A 14,809-nucleotide genomic window follows, 5' to 3' on the forward strand; every position below is an offset into this window, starting at 1 on the left:
AGAAATGATATGTCAGTGACAGAGGGAGCCATAGTTAACATTCTTTATTGTCAGATTTCAAGCCAAAATTAAAATTTGACATTGCTTATTTGTATGGTATAAAAACTTGCACTGATAAAGCAATAAAAGGCTGGATCAGTAATCATTGATGCTTTAGGAAATTTCAGAATAGCAGTTACAGAATTCATCCACTGATTGAGAAATAAAATGTAACAGCTACCACTCAGTTTTGATCAGAGAGCATTTAAGGCTGTGTTTCTGATGCTGCCTGGGTTACAGCTTCTGTATCAGTATTGCAGAAGCACCTCCTCCTCCATTGCAGATTCCTGCAAGACCATACTGACCTGGTTTCAAAGCATGCGCCATGTGAACAACAATTCTTGCTCCAGACATTCTAGATAGAAGAAAAACAAAAGAACATAGCTTAGTTTAAAGGAAATTCTTAATTTGACCTACACAGTGATGTTGGCAGAATCTAGTACCAACAAAAAATCTGAAACAATCCTTTTGTCTGCAGTCCTGTGCAGTACAAATTAAGTACTGGAGCTGGAGAGGAATAAACACAAAGGTTCTTAAACATGGCATTTTTGTTTGTGTATAGCTAAAGTTTCTTTGGGAAAAAGAAATCACCTCTATGTCAGCCTGTATATTACAGAGTACCTCTACAAGCAGCAAAGCTCTTTCAAAGAAGGGAACAGATCTCTCACAACCAAATCAACAATAAGGATTGAATTCAAACGTACTCTTATTTGCTTAAGACTTGTTTACCTAGAAGCCAATGCCTCTGTGCAGAGAAAACCCAGAGCTTATTTTGCTCACCCTATTGGATGTCCAAGAGAGACGGCTCCTCCATTAATATTTACTTTTTGTGGATCAATGCCCAGCATTTTAATATTGGCCAGCACCACAACACTGAATGCTTCGTTAATTTCCCACATTGCAATATCTTCTTTTTTCAGGCCTGTCTCACTTAGAATCTAGAAATAACACAAAATAATTACTACTATGAAAAAATTAGGAAACTAATTAAAGAAATAACAGGTCTATTTTGAAGTCAGTGACTCAGGCTCCCCCATACTCTGATGCACAAATTCACATCTAGGAACCTCTTTGTCAGATGGGAAGAAGCAAATCTGAGGGACTGAACCACAAACTCCAGTTTGCACCAAAGAAGGAATGGAGAGAGCCCATGCCAAGGATGCATTTCCATCACACAACACTAAGACCGCTGCTACAGTAAGTCCATTTAAAATGACACAGTACTGCCTCACACCATACACTTCAATTTGTTTTGGAACAAGTCTACCCATGCATAACCATACTTATTTTGCCTTTTGGGCATACAAGCTGCAGAACTTTAAAGGTGTGAACATGTCCAAAGCTGCTAAAAGCAGTATAGACTGCTTCAAAATAGGAGTGAGAAATTTGTTAACTCTGGAAATCTGCAGTGTAGCCTTGGTCCTCTGTAAAACATCTGTTCTTTGTAGTTATGACATCTTTATAATTTCAATCCTAATTCAAGAAGACCCACTCAGAGGGGATGAACCAACAGTGGAATGCTAGGGAAGTTTGTTTTTTTCCAAAACCCACTCAGTTTTATTCTTACCTTAGGAACAGCATATGCAGGTGCAATTGGAAAGTCAATAGGATCAACAGCAGCATCTGCAAAAGCTGAAAAAAGAAAAAAACCAGGGTGTTTAAAGACCTTGTGTTTTTACCGTACATTGTTTTCTTTCTTTGCAAGCAGCAAACACTGCCAAGATAGAGAAATTCTGAATACCATGGTCTATGAAATAGCTGCATCTAAAATGCAGTGCCCTAGGTAAGCCACACAATAATATTTTCTGATTTTTATTATTATATACAGAAAATTCTGTTTATGGTCAAAGGTCTGCTGGTGTAACACTTGAAATTTCAAGGACTGTACTGGGAAGATGCAGCCATAATGTCAGGTAACCAAACAGGACTCCCAGTCTGAGAGCACACTATAGGAGTATTTTCCAGGGCTCTCCTAGAGGTAAGGAAGATCATACCTACTATCCGTGCCAAAGGTTTGACTTTCAGTCTCTTGGCTGCCTCTGTAGTCATCAGCACCAAAGCAGCTGCTCCATCATTCAGAGTACTGGCATTAGCAGCTGTAACTGTTCCTAGAAAAGGAAAAACATTCCTTAGACAGAGGCGGAAGTGTTATGCAAAACAGCTCACACATATCCTGTTAAGGATTGTTCCTCCCTGAGTTCATTGAACATGAAATCCCACTCATTTGGTGAAACCTGTTGCATTGAGTTAACTAAAAAAACTGTCTGATGAAACAAATGCAGCCACAGGTACTTGTATCCTTATCCCAGTTTAGATCCTTCCTTCCATGGCAGCTGCATTGCTGGCACTGTCACAGAATTCCAGCTCAGGAAGGGTTGTGAATAAGGGACAGTTTTGAGTTAACCAGGAAGGTTTATCAACTACAGATTCAGGAAGCAGTGGCAACTCTGTAAAGCCACTCCAGCTGCACAGCGACAGGAGTTTACACTTGGCAGAGACCAGAGCCAACAGTGTAACTGAAACCCACCCTCTTTTTAAGGGAAATGTCCCAAACAGAGGTGTTCACTGGTTTAAGGTTCTTGGACCATCTTTTAACTCAAGTCAGTTCATGCTGTTGTGCAGCATGTTTCTTTACCTCAGCAGACATTTAAAAATAAAAGGGCTGTTGTTGGGCATTCGTGCTCTTGTGAACAGTACTCTCCACCCTGACAAAGCATCCCTGCACTTGGCAGAAAATTAAGCAGTTCTGTTAACGATATTTACCATTTTCTTTTTGGAAAACAGCTTTCAGCTTTGGAACTTTACTGAAATCAACACGTTTGTATTCTTCATCTTCTTTCACTTCTGTATCTGGCTTCCCTGAAATTCAGATTTGGTTTAGTATTCTGTAGAACCGTTGACTAAATACTGCCTTATATAAATAACTTATTTCAGTAAAAAAGTGCAAATGCATGTAAAATGCACATCAAGAAATGTGCTTACATAAACTGAAAAAAAAAGTTATTCCTTATTAAAATTTATTTAAAGCAAATCCATTTATACTTCCTAGTGGCTGAACAAAAAAGACAAAGTGCCTGTCTTTAATGTAAATTAAAACAAATAGGTGTCCTTAAGCCATAACTAAATTCAATAGCTAACTTTCATTTAGACCAAAAAAAATATTTTTAAAATGGTGTGCAACATTAAAAAAAAACTGAAAACCAAAAACCAGATGGCAGGTCACTGACTGCTGTTGATCAGAAAGTCTTCCTAACAGAAAATTCTTAGGTGATCAAAGTTAATGTTCCTGAGAGTCACATGTTTAAACAATACAATTTGCACTGAACACAGACAACATTACATCTTTCCATAAGAAACAAAATTCATCTCATCACACCTTTCCACAATACCTTTTTTTGAAATAGTGACAGGAACTATTTCATTTTTCAGTACTCCTGACTCCCAGGCTGTTTTGCTCCTGGTGTAAGAGCCTATGGCGTAAGTGTCTTGCTCCTCTCTGGAAATAGTGAACTTCTTGGCAGTGTTCTCAGCACAGTTGCCCTTGGAGGAAAACAGGCCTGTTAGGTTTGGCATTCCTGAAGATGCACAGCACAACCATCACTGAAAAACCTCAACCAGCAGATTTCCAGAACTGAATGTGACTAATATTTGGTGTCCATTTCTGACTTACACAGTCATGAACAAATACTAACTTGAAATATAATAATCAGATTTAGCAAATGTTTTCTGGATCCACATTATCAAAGCCATAAAGGAACTTTGCTTATAAGGCTTTTTTTTTTAGTTAACTGCATGCAAAAGTAAGTTGAAAGTGCTTAGGACTGACATCTTCAGAGACTGAAGATCATTGTTCAGCCACAGAACCACATGTTCACATCATTTTCCTAGTGTTTTCTTTCACTCCATTATTACCTTGCCTATTCCAAAGATTACAAGAACAGGTCAACACACAGGGCCTTCAGAATCTCTAAAAACTGTAGAAATAAAAGTATGTATCTCTTTTTTCTAATAACTGGAATGAAATAAGTAGAATGAAACAACCAAATAATTTTATATACAGGCAAATCGTGACTGTAATTATATACTCACAGTTCATTACCATCACTGTCTAAATATCCAGTGACAAAATAAAAAAAAAAAACATTTAGTCAATGGAAAGATCTGCCCTTGAAGAGGTTTTGTTCCACCTCTCATTTCATTAGAAAACTCAATGAATCAACACAAAACCCTTTAGTACTGTGTCCCACCAGTTTTTCAAATAAGCAAGTTCACGTCTATGTAAATAATGAATTTAAAAAGTCTTCAAACCTCAAAGCACCAGCAACTTAGGCTATTGCCAAAACACAGGCAAGAGTCATTTCCCAAAGCCATCCTACGGACTTTCTTGCATGTTCTCACACAGACTGTTAAGGCTTTCTAAACAACCTACATCTGCTATAAGGCAGACAAAAGGTTGGGACATAACGTCCCAATCTATTAAAACTTGATGTATTACATCCAACTGCTAGAACTTTTCCTCACATGAGGGAACTATCAAAGCCACCCTTCAGATTCCTACAAAATCCTCATATTCAAAATGCATTTTAGCTGAAACGTGGGAATGAATTTCAACATTCCCACATAGCCTAAGCACTAGAGTGCAAAAAGAATAAATCATACACAAGTGAGGTCTGTACCAAATCTATGGATCAAAGCAAATATTCTTTGTGACATGTTTTCCTGTGTCCCAGCAAGAACACCAACTGAGCAATCAATAATGCCCTAGAGCTGTGAATTACCACTGGGTAAAGGTCAGAAATATTCATAAGCTGAAAGTAGCCATTCTCTTTTTAAACTTTTCTTCCCTGGTGATTGTTCTTGACTGTCTTTGAATCAGTTGTTTTCCAAACCCATCCTAAGTTTGCCCAATTTAAGTTACCCTGCTGGTGAGTAAGCACAGCAGCTGACTCAAACCTTCCCACCGGAGATATGAGATATGTACTCTGGGGGAGGGAAAAGCATGAGCCTGCTGGATCCTTCAGAGCAGATATCTTCAAAGACACCAAGCAACTTGATTGCTCCCTCCTTCAGATGGTGCAACACCAACCAGCAGTCAGTAGCAGAATTAATTTTTCTCTTAATTCTTGCTTTAGACTATTCAGACTGCAGAGACAAGTAATTACAAACTCCTGTGCTATTTTGTTCTTCTCTCCACTCCCTCCATTACAGCTACTGCAGGAAACCTGGAAATGGAAGACTTTTTCCTCCTCATATTCAGGCTTGCTAGATGAAGCAGTTTCATAACAACTATAAGCAAGCTTTCCAGATCTGCATCAGGTCCATCCATGGTTGATACGTGAGCACTGCAGGAATATTTACCATATGGATATGGTTGTAAGCATCTGTCAGCCCATCTTTTACTATCAGGTCTTCCAGCTTTACTCCTCCATAAGGTGTTGCCCCTCTGCTCATCGTGTAGGGAACATTGGACATGCTCTCCATTCCACCAGCAACCATGACATCCTGTCCAAAGGAAACAAGATAAAATTAATAATCACGCAGTGTGTTCTCCATGACTTCTTGTAGGAGCAGTATTAATAAAAGCTTAAGCATGTGCACTTCATACTTCTGAGAAGTCTTAGAGAAGGAGAGAAAAAAAAAAAACCTTTAAGCATTTAAAAAGCAAACAACAGGAACAACTGAAGATAGGTAATCCACCCTGGCAGAAACATGACATGAAGTCATATAGAAAAAAAAGGATAAAATTATCTGAAAAACACAGATAGATTGGAAAGGCAGTCGAGATATGGAAGCAGCAGTAGACTAGAGGAACAAGAGTCCCTGGCATTTAAATTCCATTGAGTGGAAGACCTGGAGAGAGAGCCAATACAATTGTTTATATAATGGTGTACACTGACTCAAGCCACTGGGAACCATCACCGACTGTCATACCATAGATACCTCACAGCCCACAGCCAGGAAAAACAAACCAATACCAACCCCTCCATAATTAACAGCTCTAAGAGACTAATAACTGGCTGAGTCTCTGATTTTGCTGAGACTGGCAGCACAGCTTGTATGATTAATTCAGCTGAAAATTCCAGTTCTATTCAGAGCTCATGGCCTACATCTGTCAAACCAACCAAAGGCACAACCATTCTCATGAAGTCATTGGATATAAATGACTAAATCCAAATGTAGCTGTTTACAAAGACATGCTGGGCCTGGTTCAAAGTCTGGTGACAAGATTTCCATCAACTTCAGCAGGCCCCAGACAAAGTGCTGTTTTCGGCAGGGCAAGGCCAAAGCAATAAATCAGTTGCTTAACTCCAGTTACACTGCGATTTCCACAGAAGGGATATCAAAACTTAAACACTTGACTTTTTTTCTAAACACACACACTAAAGTATTCCTCACTTATGAGCCACTTGCTTTTAAAGCGAAAAATATATATAATTGAATTGATTATATTTTCACTTCAGAGAACCAAAGATGCTGCCAAAATGCTTTGGGTGTGGAATTAAAAACAAAACTGAAATGTCTTTCTTCACATTCACACTTCTCCCACATTCTTTGCTGCACAGCATTTAATGGCTTACTGAAATTGATGTATTCTCCTATCCTCCCATCAAGTGACAGAACTTTTTTCCCATTGTATAGAAAATCTTGTAAGAAAGTTGACAGAGATGAGCAATTCTCCTTCATCAAGCTCTGTAATGAAAAAGCTTATTCACCAACAGTAAATTCTGCTTCTTCTAAAACAATAAATAAGCCTGAAAGACCTTTAGTGTACTTTTGCTTGAACATGTGTACTTAATTCATTTAAATGTTAACACTGTCTGAAATTCAAATCACCAAAAACTAAGTACATAAAAATTTCTTCCTTTTCAAAGCTGAAAGCTTGAAAATTCCCTTAATTATATTTTGGGGGCTGGACTGGTAGGTGGGGTGGGGGTAGAGCAGTAAAGAGATTAGATAAATACCCCCCCAAACAATCCACCTTGTTTCTTCAGCTCTAAAAACATGTCTGAATTTTCCAACTATAGTATTTACTTTCTTTTCTGTTTTGAACTCAAACATACTTAAACAACTCTAAAATTAGGGTTGCATAAACAAAACAAAACAAACCCTTGCTAATTAGCTTTATTATCCCAAGCCAAAACACAATCCCAAATCAAAGAGCACAGCTATTGGTAGGACAGGATCTACAACATTAACTGTGTGGTTTTTTCCACAGAACAGCACAAAATCCACATACCTGACTCCCACACATTAGGCTTTGTGCTGCCATCATGATTGATTTCATTCCTGAAGCACAGACTTTATTGACAGTTGTGGCTGGAGTGGCAATCGGCAGACCTGAATCAAAGAAGTTTGTACAGCTGTTATTTAGAGGGTAGACTTCAGTATTTTATTGGTGTTTCAGCAATAGTTCATATGGCTCCAATTTTTATCTAAGCCCAGGATGTCCAGCTTGCACTGTTTAGCCTGCCAGGGCAATTTATCTACACTTATCCATAGCTACCATCCTTCTTGGAAACCCCTGCTGTTTCTTCCCCAACAACTGACTTGTGATAAGGGGAAAGGCAAGGAAATGGAAGATCAAGGAAGGGACTCCAGAACTGTTCCTGTTCCCAAAACCCTGATCCCTGCCTCTAAGCAGCATCCAAGGCTGAAAAAGCATAAATAAACTGCAGAATTTAGCAACTGGCAATAAGAACAGACCCCAGGCAAGGCTGGGCAGGGCTCTGAGCACCCTGATCTAATGGAAGGTGTCCTTGCCCACAGCAGGGGGGTTGGAATGAGATCTTTAAGGTCCCTTCCAGCTCAAGACACTATATAATTCTGTGAATTAAAAGAGCCATATTTATCACTTTGCCTAATATGGAAGTAGTTCCTTCTTCAAAAATGTCCACCAGATCTAAGAAAGTACACAGTTCCTCCCTGACCTACGGGCTTGCCTAGAAACATGCTAAGTAAGGTATGGAATCCCACCCCCACAGAAGAAGGGAGAAGAAAATAACTTCTGCACCCCAATAACTTTCATGTTACAGCTAATATTATATAGTGAATCCTTCCACTGTCAGCTCCAGACTCCACAGGAAGATGAGTTGTACACACTCACGTGTTGAAGGAAACTCACTGACTCTTTATCCAGTAAGAATTAAGAATAATGAGACAATGAAGAAAAAAAAGTCTGTTTGTGAAAGACTCAGAGCAGCACCCATCTTTACTGTACAGTACTGTGGAATTACCAGCCTGGTCTCCAGAACTGTCTTCTCCAGGTTCTGCACACACTGTAGGCAGTAACATCCCACTTGCATGAGTGCAATGTGCACCCTTCACCCATCACAGGGCAAAAGCATCCAGGGACTCTCCTGACAAAGGGCTGCCCACGACTCTGCTTTAACTCACAGCCAGTAGATTCCAGCCACATAAAGACAGAAAACCTTCAACCTCAGCGTCAAGAGAAGGAATACCTGCACCCAGAACTGCTTGTCTTGCTGGAGCTTGGCCTTGTCCAGCCTGCAGGACATTGCCCATATAAGCTTCTTTCACTTCTTCCGCAGGGATTCCTACAAAACAAAACTGTTTTTATTCAGGATCCTTTTGATAAAGGTTCCCATTGAAGTTTTCTATCAAAAACTAATGAAACTTGCCACATCCAACCCATGTGCTAACAGAACCCAGGCCCCTGTGGGTGCATTCCAGATCTCTACCCCCATATTCATGGAGTATGGTGAACTGGCGATCCCCCAGAAGACAATTCCCTTGTCATCCTGCAGAACAAGCTGCAGTTATTTCACTGAAGTCCACATTTCCAAGTCTCACTAATCACCTGAGAAGCTCAATTTTCATGGACAGCTAAATGCACGACTTTTTTTTTGTGCTAGAATTATGTCTAAAAACAGTGTTATTTGTTTAGCAAGGGCAAGCCAAGGCCACAGCAAGGTGCCACCACAGAGAAGAGGTCTGCTCTCCTGCTGCATCTCTTACAACAGCCCTGGTGTCCACATTCTTGTAGTATTAACCCTCCTCTACCCTAAAAAAACCCCACTTATTTGCTAGATTGAATCCATCAAAAGGCTGACAATGCTGTCCTTCAAATACTACGTGCCAACATAAAAAATGGGCAGGGAAAGGCAAGGCCGCTGGTCTCAGCAGAAAGTAGCCTTTGCACCAGCTTAGCCATCCCAACAAACCAAATACCATGTTCAATCACATTTGGACTAGCACAGATACCCCTAGGCTACATTCTGCCTCTAGAAGCAGCACTTAATTCAGATTGAACCAAAGCCTGACAGTCAACTTTACTTAAATGGCTTTTGTGAACAGACTTAAAAATGCCACAGGAGCAAAAAATCCAGGACATTGCAAGTTTTTGTCATTACCAAGCCATTGAAAAAACACTGAGCCACTTAAGGTTTTCTTTGTCACAGGAAAAAAATGTGTATACATACCTGCTCTGTCAATTGCTCCCTTAATTGCAATGGAACCAAGTTTAGTGGCTGGCAGTGATGAAAGAGACCCTTGGAAAGATCCAATAGGTGTCCTTACAGCACTTGCTATCACCACCTCCTAAGTGCAGAAGGACAGAGTAAAAGTCACACTCTCTCTCACAACTGCACACATTTTTTAAATGTATATACTTTTTATTATTTCATTGATGTCACAGCTTCTCTTTCACCCTGCAAGTGTTCGGGAGCACTAAAATCCATATTAATGCACACAGCATGGAGGGTAAACCTAAGGAGACTGGTGTGCAGCTGCAGCACTACAACCTTAGGACCACAGAGCTGTGGTGAGATGGCTCACGTGGCTGGAGTGCTGCCATGCAGGGATAAGGGCTCTCCAGGAAGGACAGGTCAAGACGACAAGGCAAGGGGGAAGAGGAGAGGCCTTGCACTTCATGGGACAGAACAGCTGCAGTGCATTGAGTTCAGCCTTGGCACTGATGATGCCTGCAAGAATCCTGAACATCCTGGAGCAAAGGGGGACCAAAGAAAGCTGGCTGATGTTCAAAGATGACCCCCTCCAAGCTCCAGAGCAATCCATTCCAACAAGCAATAAACTGGGTAAAAATGCCAAGATGGCTACCAAAACTCACACACAAAAATGAACCATATGAGTGATGGAAACAGGGACTGAGAATCTGGCACACAGCCTGAGCATGCAGGGATGAGGTTATGAAAGCCAAGAATTGAGTCTGGAAAGGAATGTCAAAAGCAACAGGAAGGGCTCCCATGAACACCTAAGAAGCAAGGAAAAATGGGCCTCCTTGGTGACAAAGGACAAGGCTGAAGTACTGAATGCCTTCTTTCTCTTAGTCTTCAGTATTAAGACCAGCCTTCAGGAATCCCAGGCCCCAGAGAATGGGAGAAGGGTGGAGCAAGGAAGATGCAGCCTTAGTGGAAGAGGAACAAGCCAGGGCAAACTGGGCATACATAAATCCATGGGTCCTGACCAGATGCCTCCATGAGTTCTGTGGGAGCTGGCAGGTGACTTTTTAAGGTCACTTTCAATAATGCTGGAACGGTCACAGCAATTATGCGTGGTGCCCAAGGACTGGAGAAAAGCCAAGCATTACTCCAATCCTCAAGAAGGGTAAGAAAGAGGACCCAGGGAACTACAGGTCAATGAGACCCATCTCAATCCCTGGAAAGATCATGAAACAACTAATCCTAAAAAACCATTTACATTAACAAGAAAATCATCAGGAGTCATCAGCCCGGATTCACCAAGGGGAAGCCATGCTCAGACAAACTGCCAGCCTTCTACAGTGCAGTGGCTGGTGTGGTGGAGGAGGGGAGAGCAGACATTGTCTACCTGAACTACAGTGAGGCTTTTACCACTGTCTCCCATAAAATCCTCACACAGAAGCTAATGAAATATGGGCTAGACAAGCAGACAGTGATGGGGATAGAAAAGGGCAGAATGGCCAGGGTGGGCATGGTGATAGAGGTACAAAGTCTGGTTGGAGGCCAGCTACCAGTAATCAGTACTGGTCCAGTCCTGTGTAAGATCTTCTTTAATGAACTGGATGATGGTGCAGTGCACCCTCAGCAGGTTTGCTGTGACACCAAACTGGGAGGAGTGGCTGATAAACCAGAGGGCTGTAGTGCCACAGAGAACTTCAACAGCAGCACCTCACCACAAATATTAATACTGCAAGGTACGGTGCAAAGAAGGTAGGGCCAAACTCTTTTCAGAGGTGCACAGTGGGCACCAATTGACACAAAGGAGTTCCCACTGAACATCAGGAAACATTTCTCCACTGGGAGGGTGGCTGAACTCTGGCACAGTTTACCCTGTGGTTGTGAAGTCTCCATCCCTGGATATATTCAAAAGCCCAGGTTTTAGCAGAACGTGTAAGCAGCAGTTTATGACTTCTAGCCCTATGCTAGTACTAAAGACTATTCACTCTTATTTTGCCTCTTAGCTGTAGTGCTACATCCACGTGTGCACCTGATAACCCTGTGAGAGCAGCATGAGAATCTGGCACCACAAAGATGCACATGCCAGACCTGTGGCTGCCCCTGACAGCTATCAAGAAGCAGCAATGATTGCTTCCAGCTGTACTGGTTTCAGTGAAAGTTAGCCACAAAGCTTTACAGGGCCTGGTCATGAGGGCTTTTCTATTTAGACAGACAGGCAAAGAAAGAAAACACTAGATAAAAAAGAAACATAGACAAATGATACTCGTTTAAAACTATGAAGGGCTGTCTATTACTGTAACCCCTTCTTCATGACCGACTGCAGTTACAGTAACAAACTTGTCCTCATCTTTCACGTTGTAACAGTAAGTTGCAGGATAACACAAATAATTTCAAAGGGATCAGTTGATATGAGCTGTATTTTCCCATTCTGGGCTGAAAGTTACATGAAGTTTACGTCAGCTGACACACTTCTAATTTTGTCCCACACTTATCCAACCAAAATAAAAGTGGCAATCTGACTTATTTCAGATTTTGCAGTAATATGTGGCTTGAGCAAAAGTGACATTGTCTTTAAGCCAGTTTTTTTTTTGTGATGATTTTCTTAAAAATGTCAGTGATTAACAAACAAATCTAAAATAGCAGTTTCAGATAGTGCTTTATACTTACATTTAAAGTACGCTGTGATGCATAGCCACGCCTTGTATACTTCAGAGCCTGAAAAGAAGAAAGTCCTCAGAATCTCACACCAAGAAAGCCAATGCCACACTGTTTCATTATGTAATGTACCCATTTTCGCAGAAGCCATTATTTCAAAAATTAGTATCTAAGAAACACTGGAAAAATATGAGAAAAAACATAACATGCCTTTGAATAGAAGTGTAGTCTAGTACAGTCTCACCATAACATCTGTGATAAAATGTTTTCTGAAGAATAAACAAATACTCCTTCAAAAACAACACCAAATTCATTTTGTTCAAGTCTGTTATGTACACCTATAGCATATATCTAAGCTAGGGGTGAGTGCTGTTATCTTGAAAAAGTTTACTAATCCCTCTGTCTGCTTCCCTGGACTTTGTTCATTCATTTCTACCATTAACTCCACTGCTTTTAAACAGCGGCAGTTTACATCTACAACTCCCACTCCCTTGGTGTTTTATGAACAAAAACGATTTTAACAAATTCAGAACATCACACCAAGATAGGATAACAAAACAAAACCAAGAAAAAGGGATTATCTGAGCAGTCTAATTCACCAGCCAGTAGCTTCATCTTATTAAGCAGTGCAAAGATATAAAATTATATCTGTAGGTATTGTTTTATATATTAACAGTGATCTTTCCACTTGTGGCTTAAACCACTTTCTTTAGCCATTTCCTGAGACAACATTTCAGCACACTGGAAACATCTGGCCTTCTATCTGTAATTACTAAATTACAGCTAAATAAATACTAATTTAAAAAATTGCTTAAGGACATCCCAAGAACACCACCATTTTTATAAATTAGACAATGCCTTCCGGTTGTGTCTCAACACAAAAATTTAGCCTGTTTCTCCTCTTCATTTGCTAACCTCCAACTAACAAAAGGCTGATTTTTTTTTTTTTTTTCTCTTCTGAATTTGTTGTTTGATTTTTGTTTTGTTTGGGGATCTTTGTCTGGTCTTCTCCCCAGCAGCCAGCAGGAAGTTTTAAATTAAACTTCTCCCTGAAAAGGAATGCTGTCCCTTACAGGGCTTTAACAGCAGTGAGTGCCTCCAAGGCTTAGCGTCAAAAAAACAAAGCCTAACCAAGCCTAGTAAAATAAATACCTATACTACCATAAATACTCTTACTGCACAAGGCCTGGAATTTAAACTGGACTAACCAGACAACTGTTTTGTGCAGCTGGCATCTGCTAGGAGTATTCATGCTGTCGTGAAGGAAGGAGGGACCCACTTCCACAGCTGGTAAAATACAGCCTTCAGCTTTGCACACGGCAATCGGGATGCGATCCCCTTGCCCTCCTTTTCTCCCCAGCACAGCTCCCTCCCAGGCAAGGCAGGCACTGCACCCAGCAGCGCTGCAGGCACCCAGGCTTTGCGGGCAGCAGCACGCCGCTGCCCGGCTGGGAAACAACACCCGCAGGTGTACATTTGTATCTTTACACTGCTTCATTAGAGGAGTCCAACGCCAGCGCAGCCCCGGCCCGGCGGCACATCCCTACGGCGGCACATCCCTACGGCGGCACATCCCTACGGCTGCAACCGTACCGGACAGGGCTCGGCAGCCGCGGCACTCGCGGCGCTGACAGTGGAAAAAGCCGCGCTCAGGATCGCGGATAAAGGTCCCGCCGAGCTTAGTGCGGGGCCCGGGGCTGCGGGGGCGGGAGAGGCCGCCCTTCACCCACCAGCGGCGTCACCCTTCACCCCCCCGGCCCGGGACCCGCTCCCTCCGCTCGGCTGCTTCCCGGGCCGGGGGCTCCCGCAAGGGTGAGGGGAGGGGGCGCAGCCGCCCCGCCGCAGGGGCGGTGTGACCTTGGCCGAGCCTTTCCAGGCCCGGCGGCGAGGCCGAGGCTGCGTAGGGAAGGAGAAGGTAAAGCTGGGCCCGCGGTGGCCTCACCCGCAGCAGCCCCGCTGCCGGCCGCCGCCCGCACAGCATCGCCCCCGCTGCCGCCGCCATGTTCCCGCCGGCGCCCCCGTCACCTTCACCGCGGCCGCCGCCCCCGCCTATAGCCGGCGGCGCCCCGCCCCCTGCCCGCTGCCATTGGCCGCGCGGCGCAGGGCTGTGCCACACCCGCCCCTGCCATTGGCTGGTGCGGAAGGCGGGTGGCGGCGTCAGAGGGGCTGGCGCGTGCGGTGCCTGGTGCCGCGTGCGCGGGACCTGCCCAGGCCGGGATTCCCTTGGGCTGGACACCAGACGGAATTCCTCCGCGGAAAGGGTGATTAGACACCGCAATGGGCTGCCCAGAGAGGCGGCGGAGCCACCGTCCTTGGAGGTGTTTAAAGAATGAGTGGGCGTGGCACTCAGTGCCGCGGTCTGGTTGACACGGTGATCCCGGAGGTCTTTTCCGACCGAACGGATTCCGCGGTTCCGCAGCGCCAGGCGTGTCCCTCTCGCCGGCCGTGCAGCCGCTCGGGGCCCAGGCGGGGCAGGGACTACGGGGAACGGCCCGGGCGGGGCGCGGGGCGGACAGCCTGGCATGCCGCGCCGAGAAGGAAAATCACTGGTAGCGAACTGCATGGAGACAGCGTGGAAAATCCCTGCGGAAAAAGAACCAGCCCCCGGGGGTGTGTCTTCTCCGCCACCGAGGCTGCGCTCCGCCCCTCCCCGGCCCGGCCCTCGTCCGCCCCACGCCGCAGGTTAAACTGACCTGAGC

At 43.4% G+C, this 14,809-nt stretch overlaps 1 protein-coding gene across 1 annotated transcript; it reads right to left on the reverse strand.

Moving 5' to 3' along the window:
- Window positions 1–29: 29 nt before the first annotated feature.
- ACAT1 (acetyl-CoA acetyltransferase 1) lies at window positions 30–14,142 on the reverse strand. The gene is made up of 12 exons (XM_041414395.1): window positions 14,053–14,142; window positions 12,123–12,170; window positions 9,480–9,597; window positions 8,499–8,594; window positions 7,277–7,377; window positions 5,398–5,541; window positions 3,429–3,579; window positions 2,803–2,898; window positions 2,034–2,147; window positions 1,607–1,671; window positions 820–977; window positions 30–394 (listed from the first exon to the last, which is right to left on the reverse strand). The coding sequence occupies exons 1-12, from the start codon at window positions 14,110–14,112 to the stop codon at window positions 274–276; spliced, it is 1,272 nt and encodes a 423-aa protein (XP_041270329.1). The 5' UTR covers window positions 14,113–14,142; the 3' UTR covers window positions 30–273.
- Window positions 14,143–14,809: the final 667 nt, after the last annotated feature.

This window comes from Onychostruthus taczanowskii, unplaced genomic scaffold, assembly GCF_017590055.1.
Source record: "Onychostruthus taczanowskii isolate IOZ18803 unplaced genomic scaffold, ASM1759005v1 scaffold105, whole genome shotgun sequence".
In the NCBI taxonomy this organism is placed as follows: domain Eukaryota; kingdom Metazoa; phylum Chordata; class Aves; order Passeriformes; family Passeridae; genus Onychostruthus; species Onychostruthus taczanowskii.

Bases quoted from the DNA above. Each gene is read 5' to 3' on its own strand.
- ACAT1 (XM_041414395.1), bottom strand. From the start codon at position 14,112: ATGGCGGCGGCAGCGGGGGCGATGCTGTGCGGGCGGCGGCCGGCAGCG. The intron at 12,171-14,052 runs GTGAGGCCACCG...TCTTCTTTTCAG, and splicing joins CGGCAGCGGGGCTGCTGCGG to GCTCTGAAGTATACAAGGCG. The intron at 8,595-9,479 runs GTATGTATACAC...TTTGTTTTGTAG, and splicing joins GGGAGCAATTGACAGAGCAG to GAATCCCTGCGGAAGAAGTG.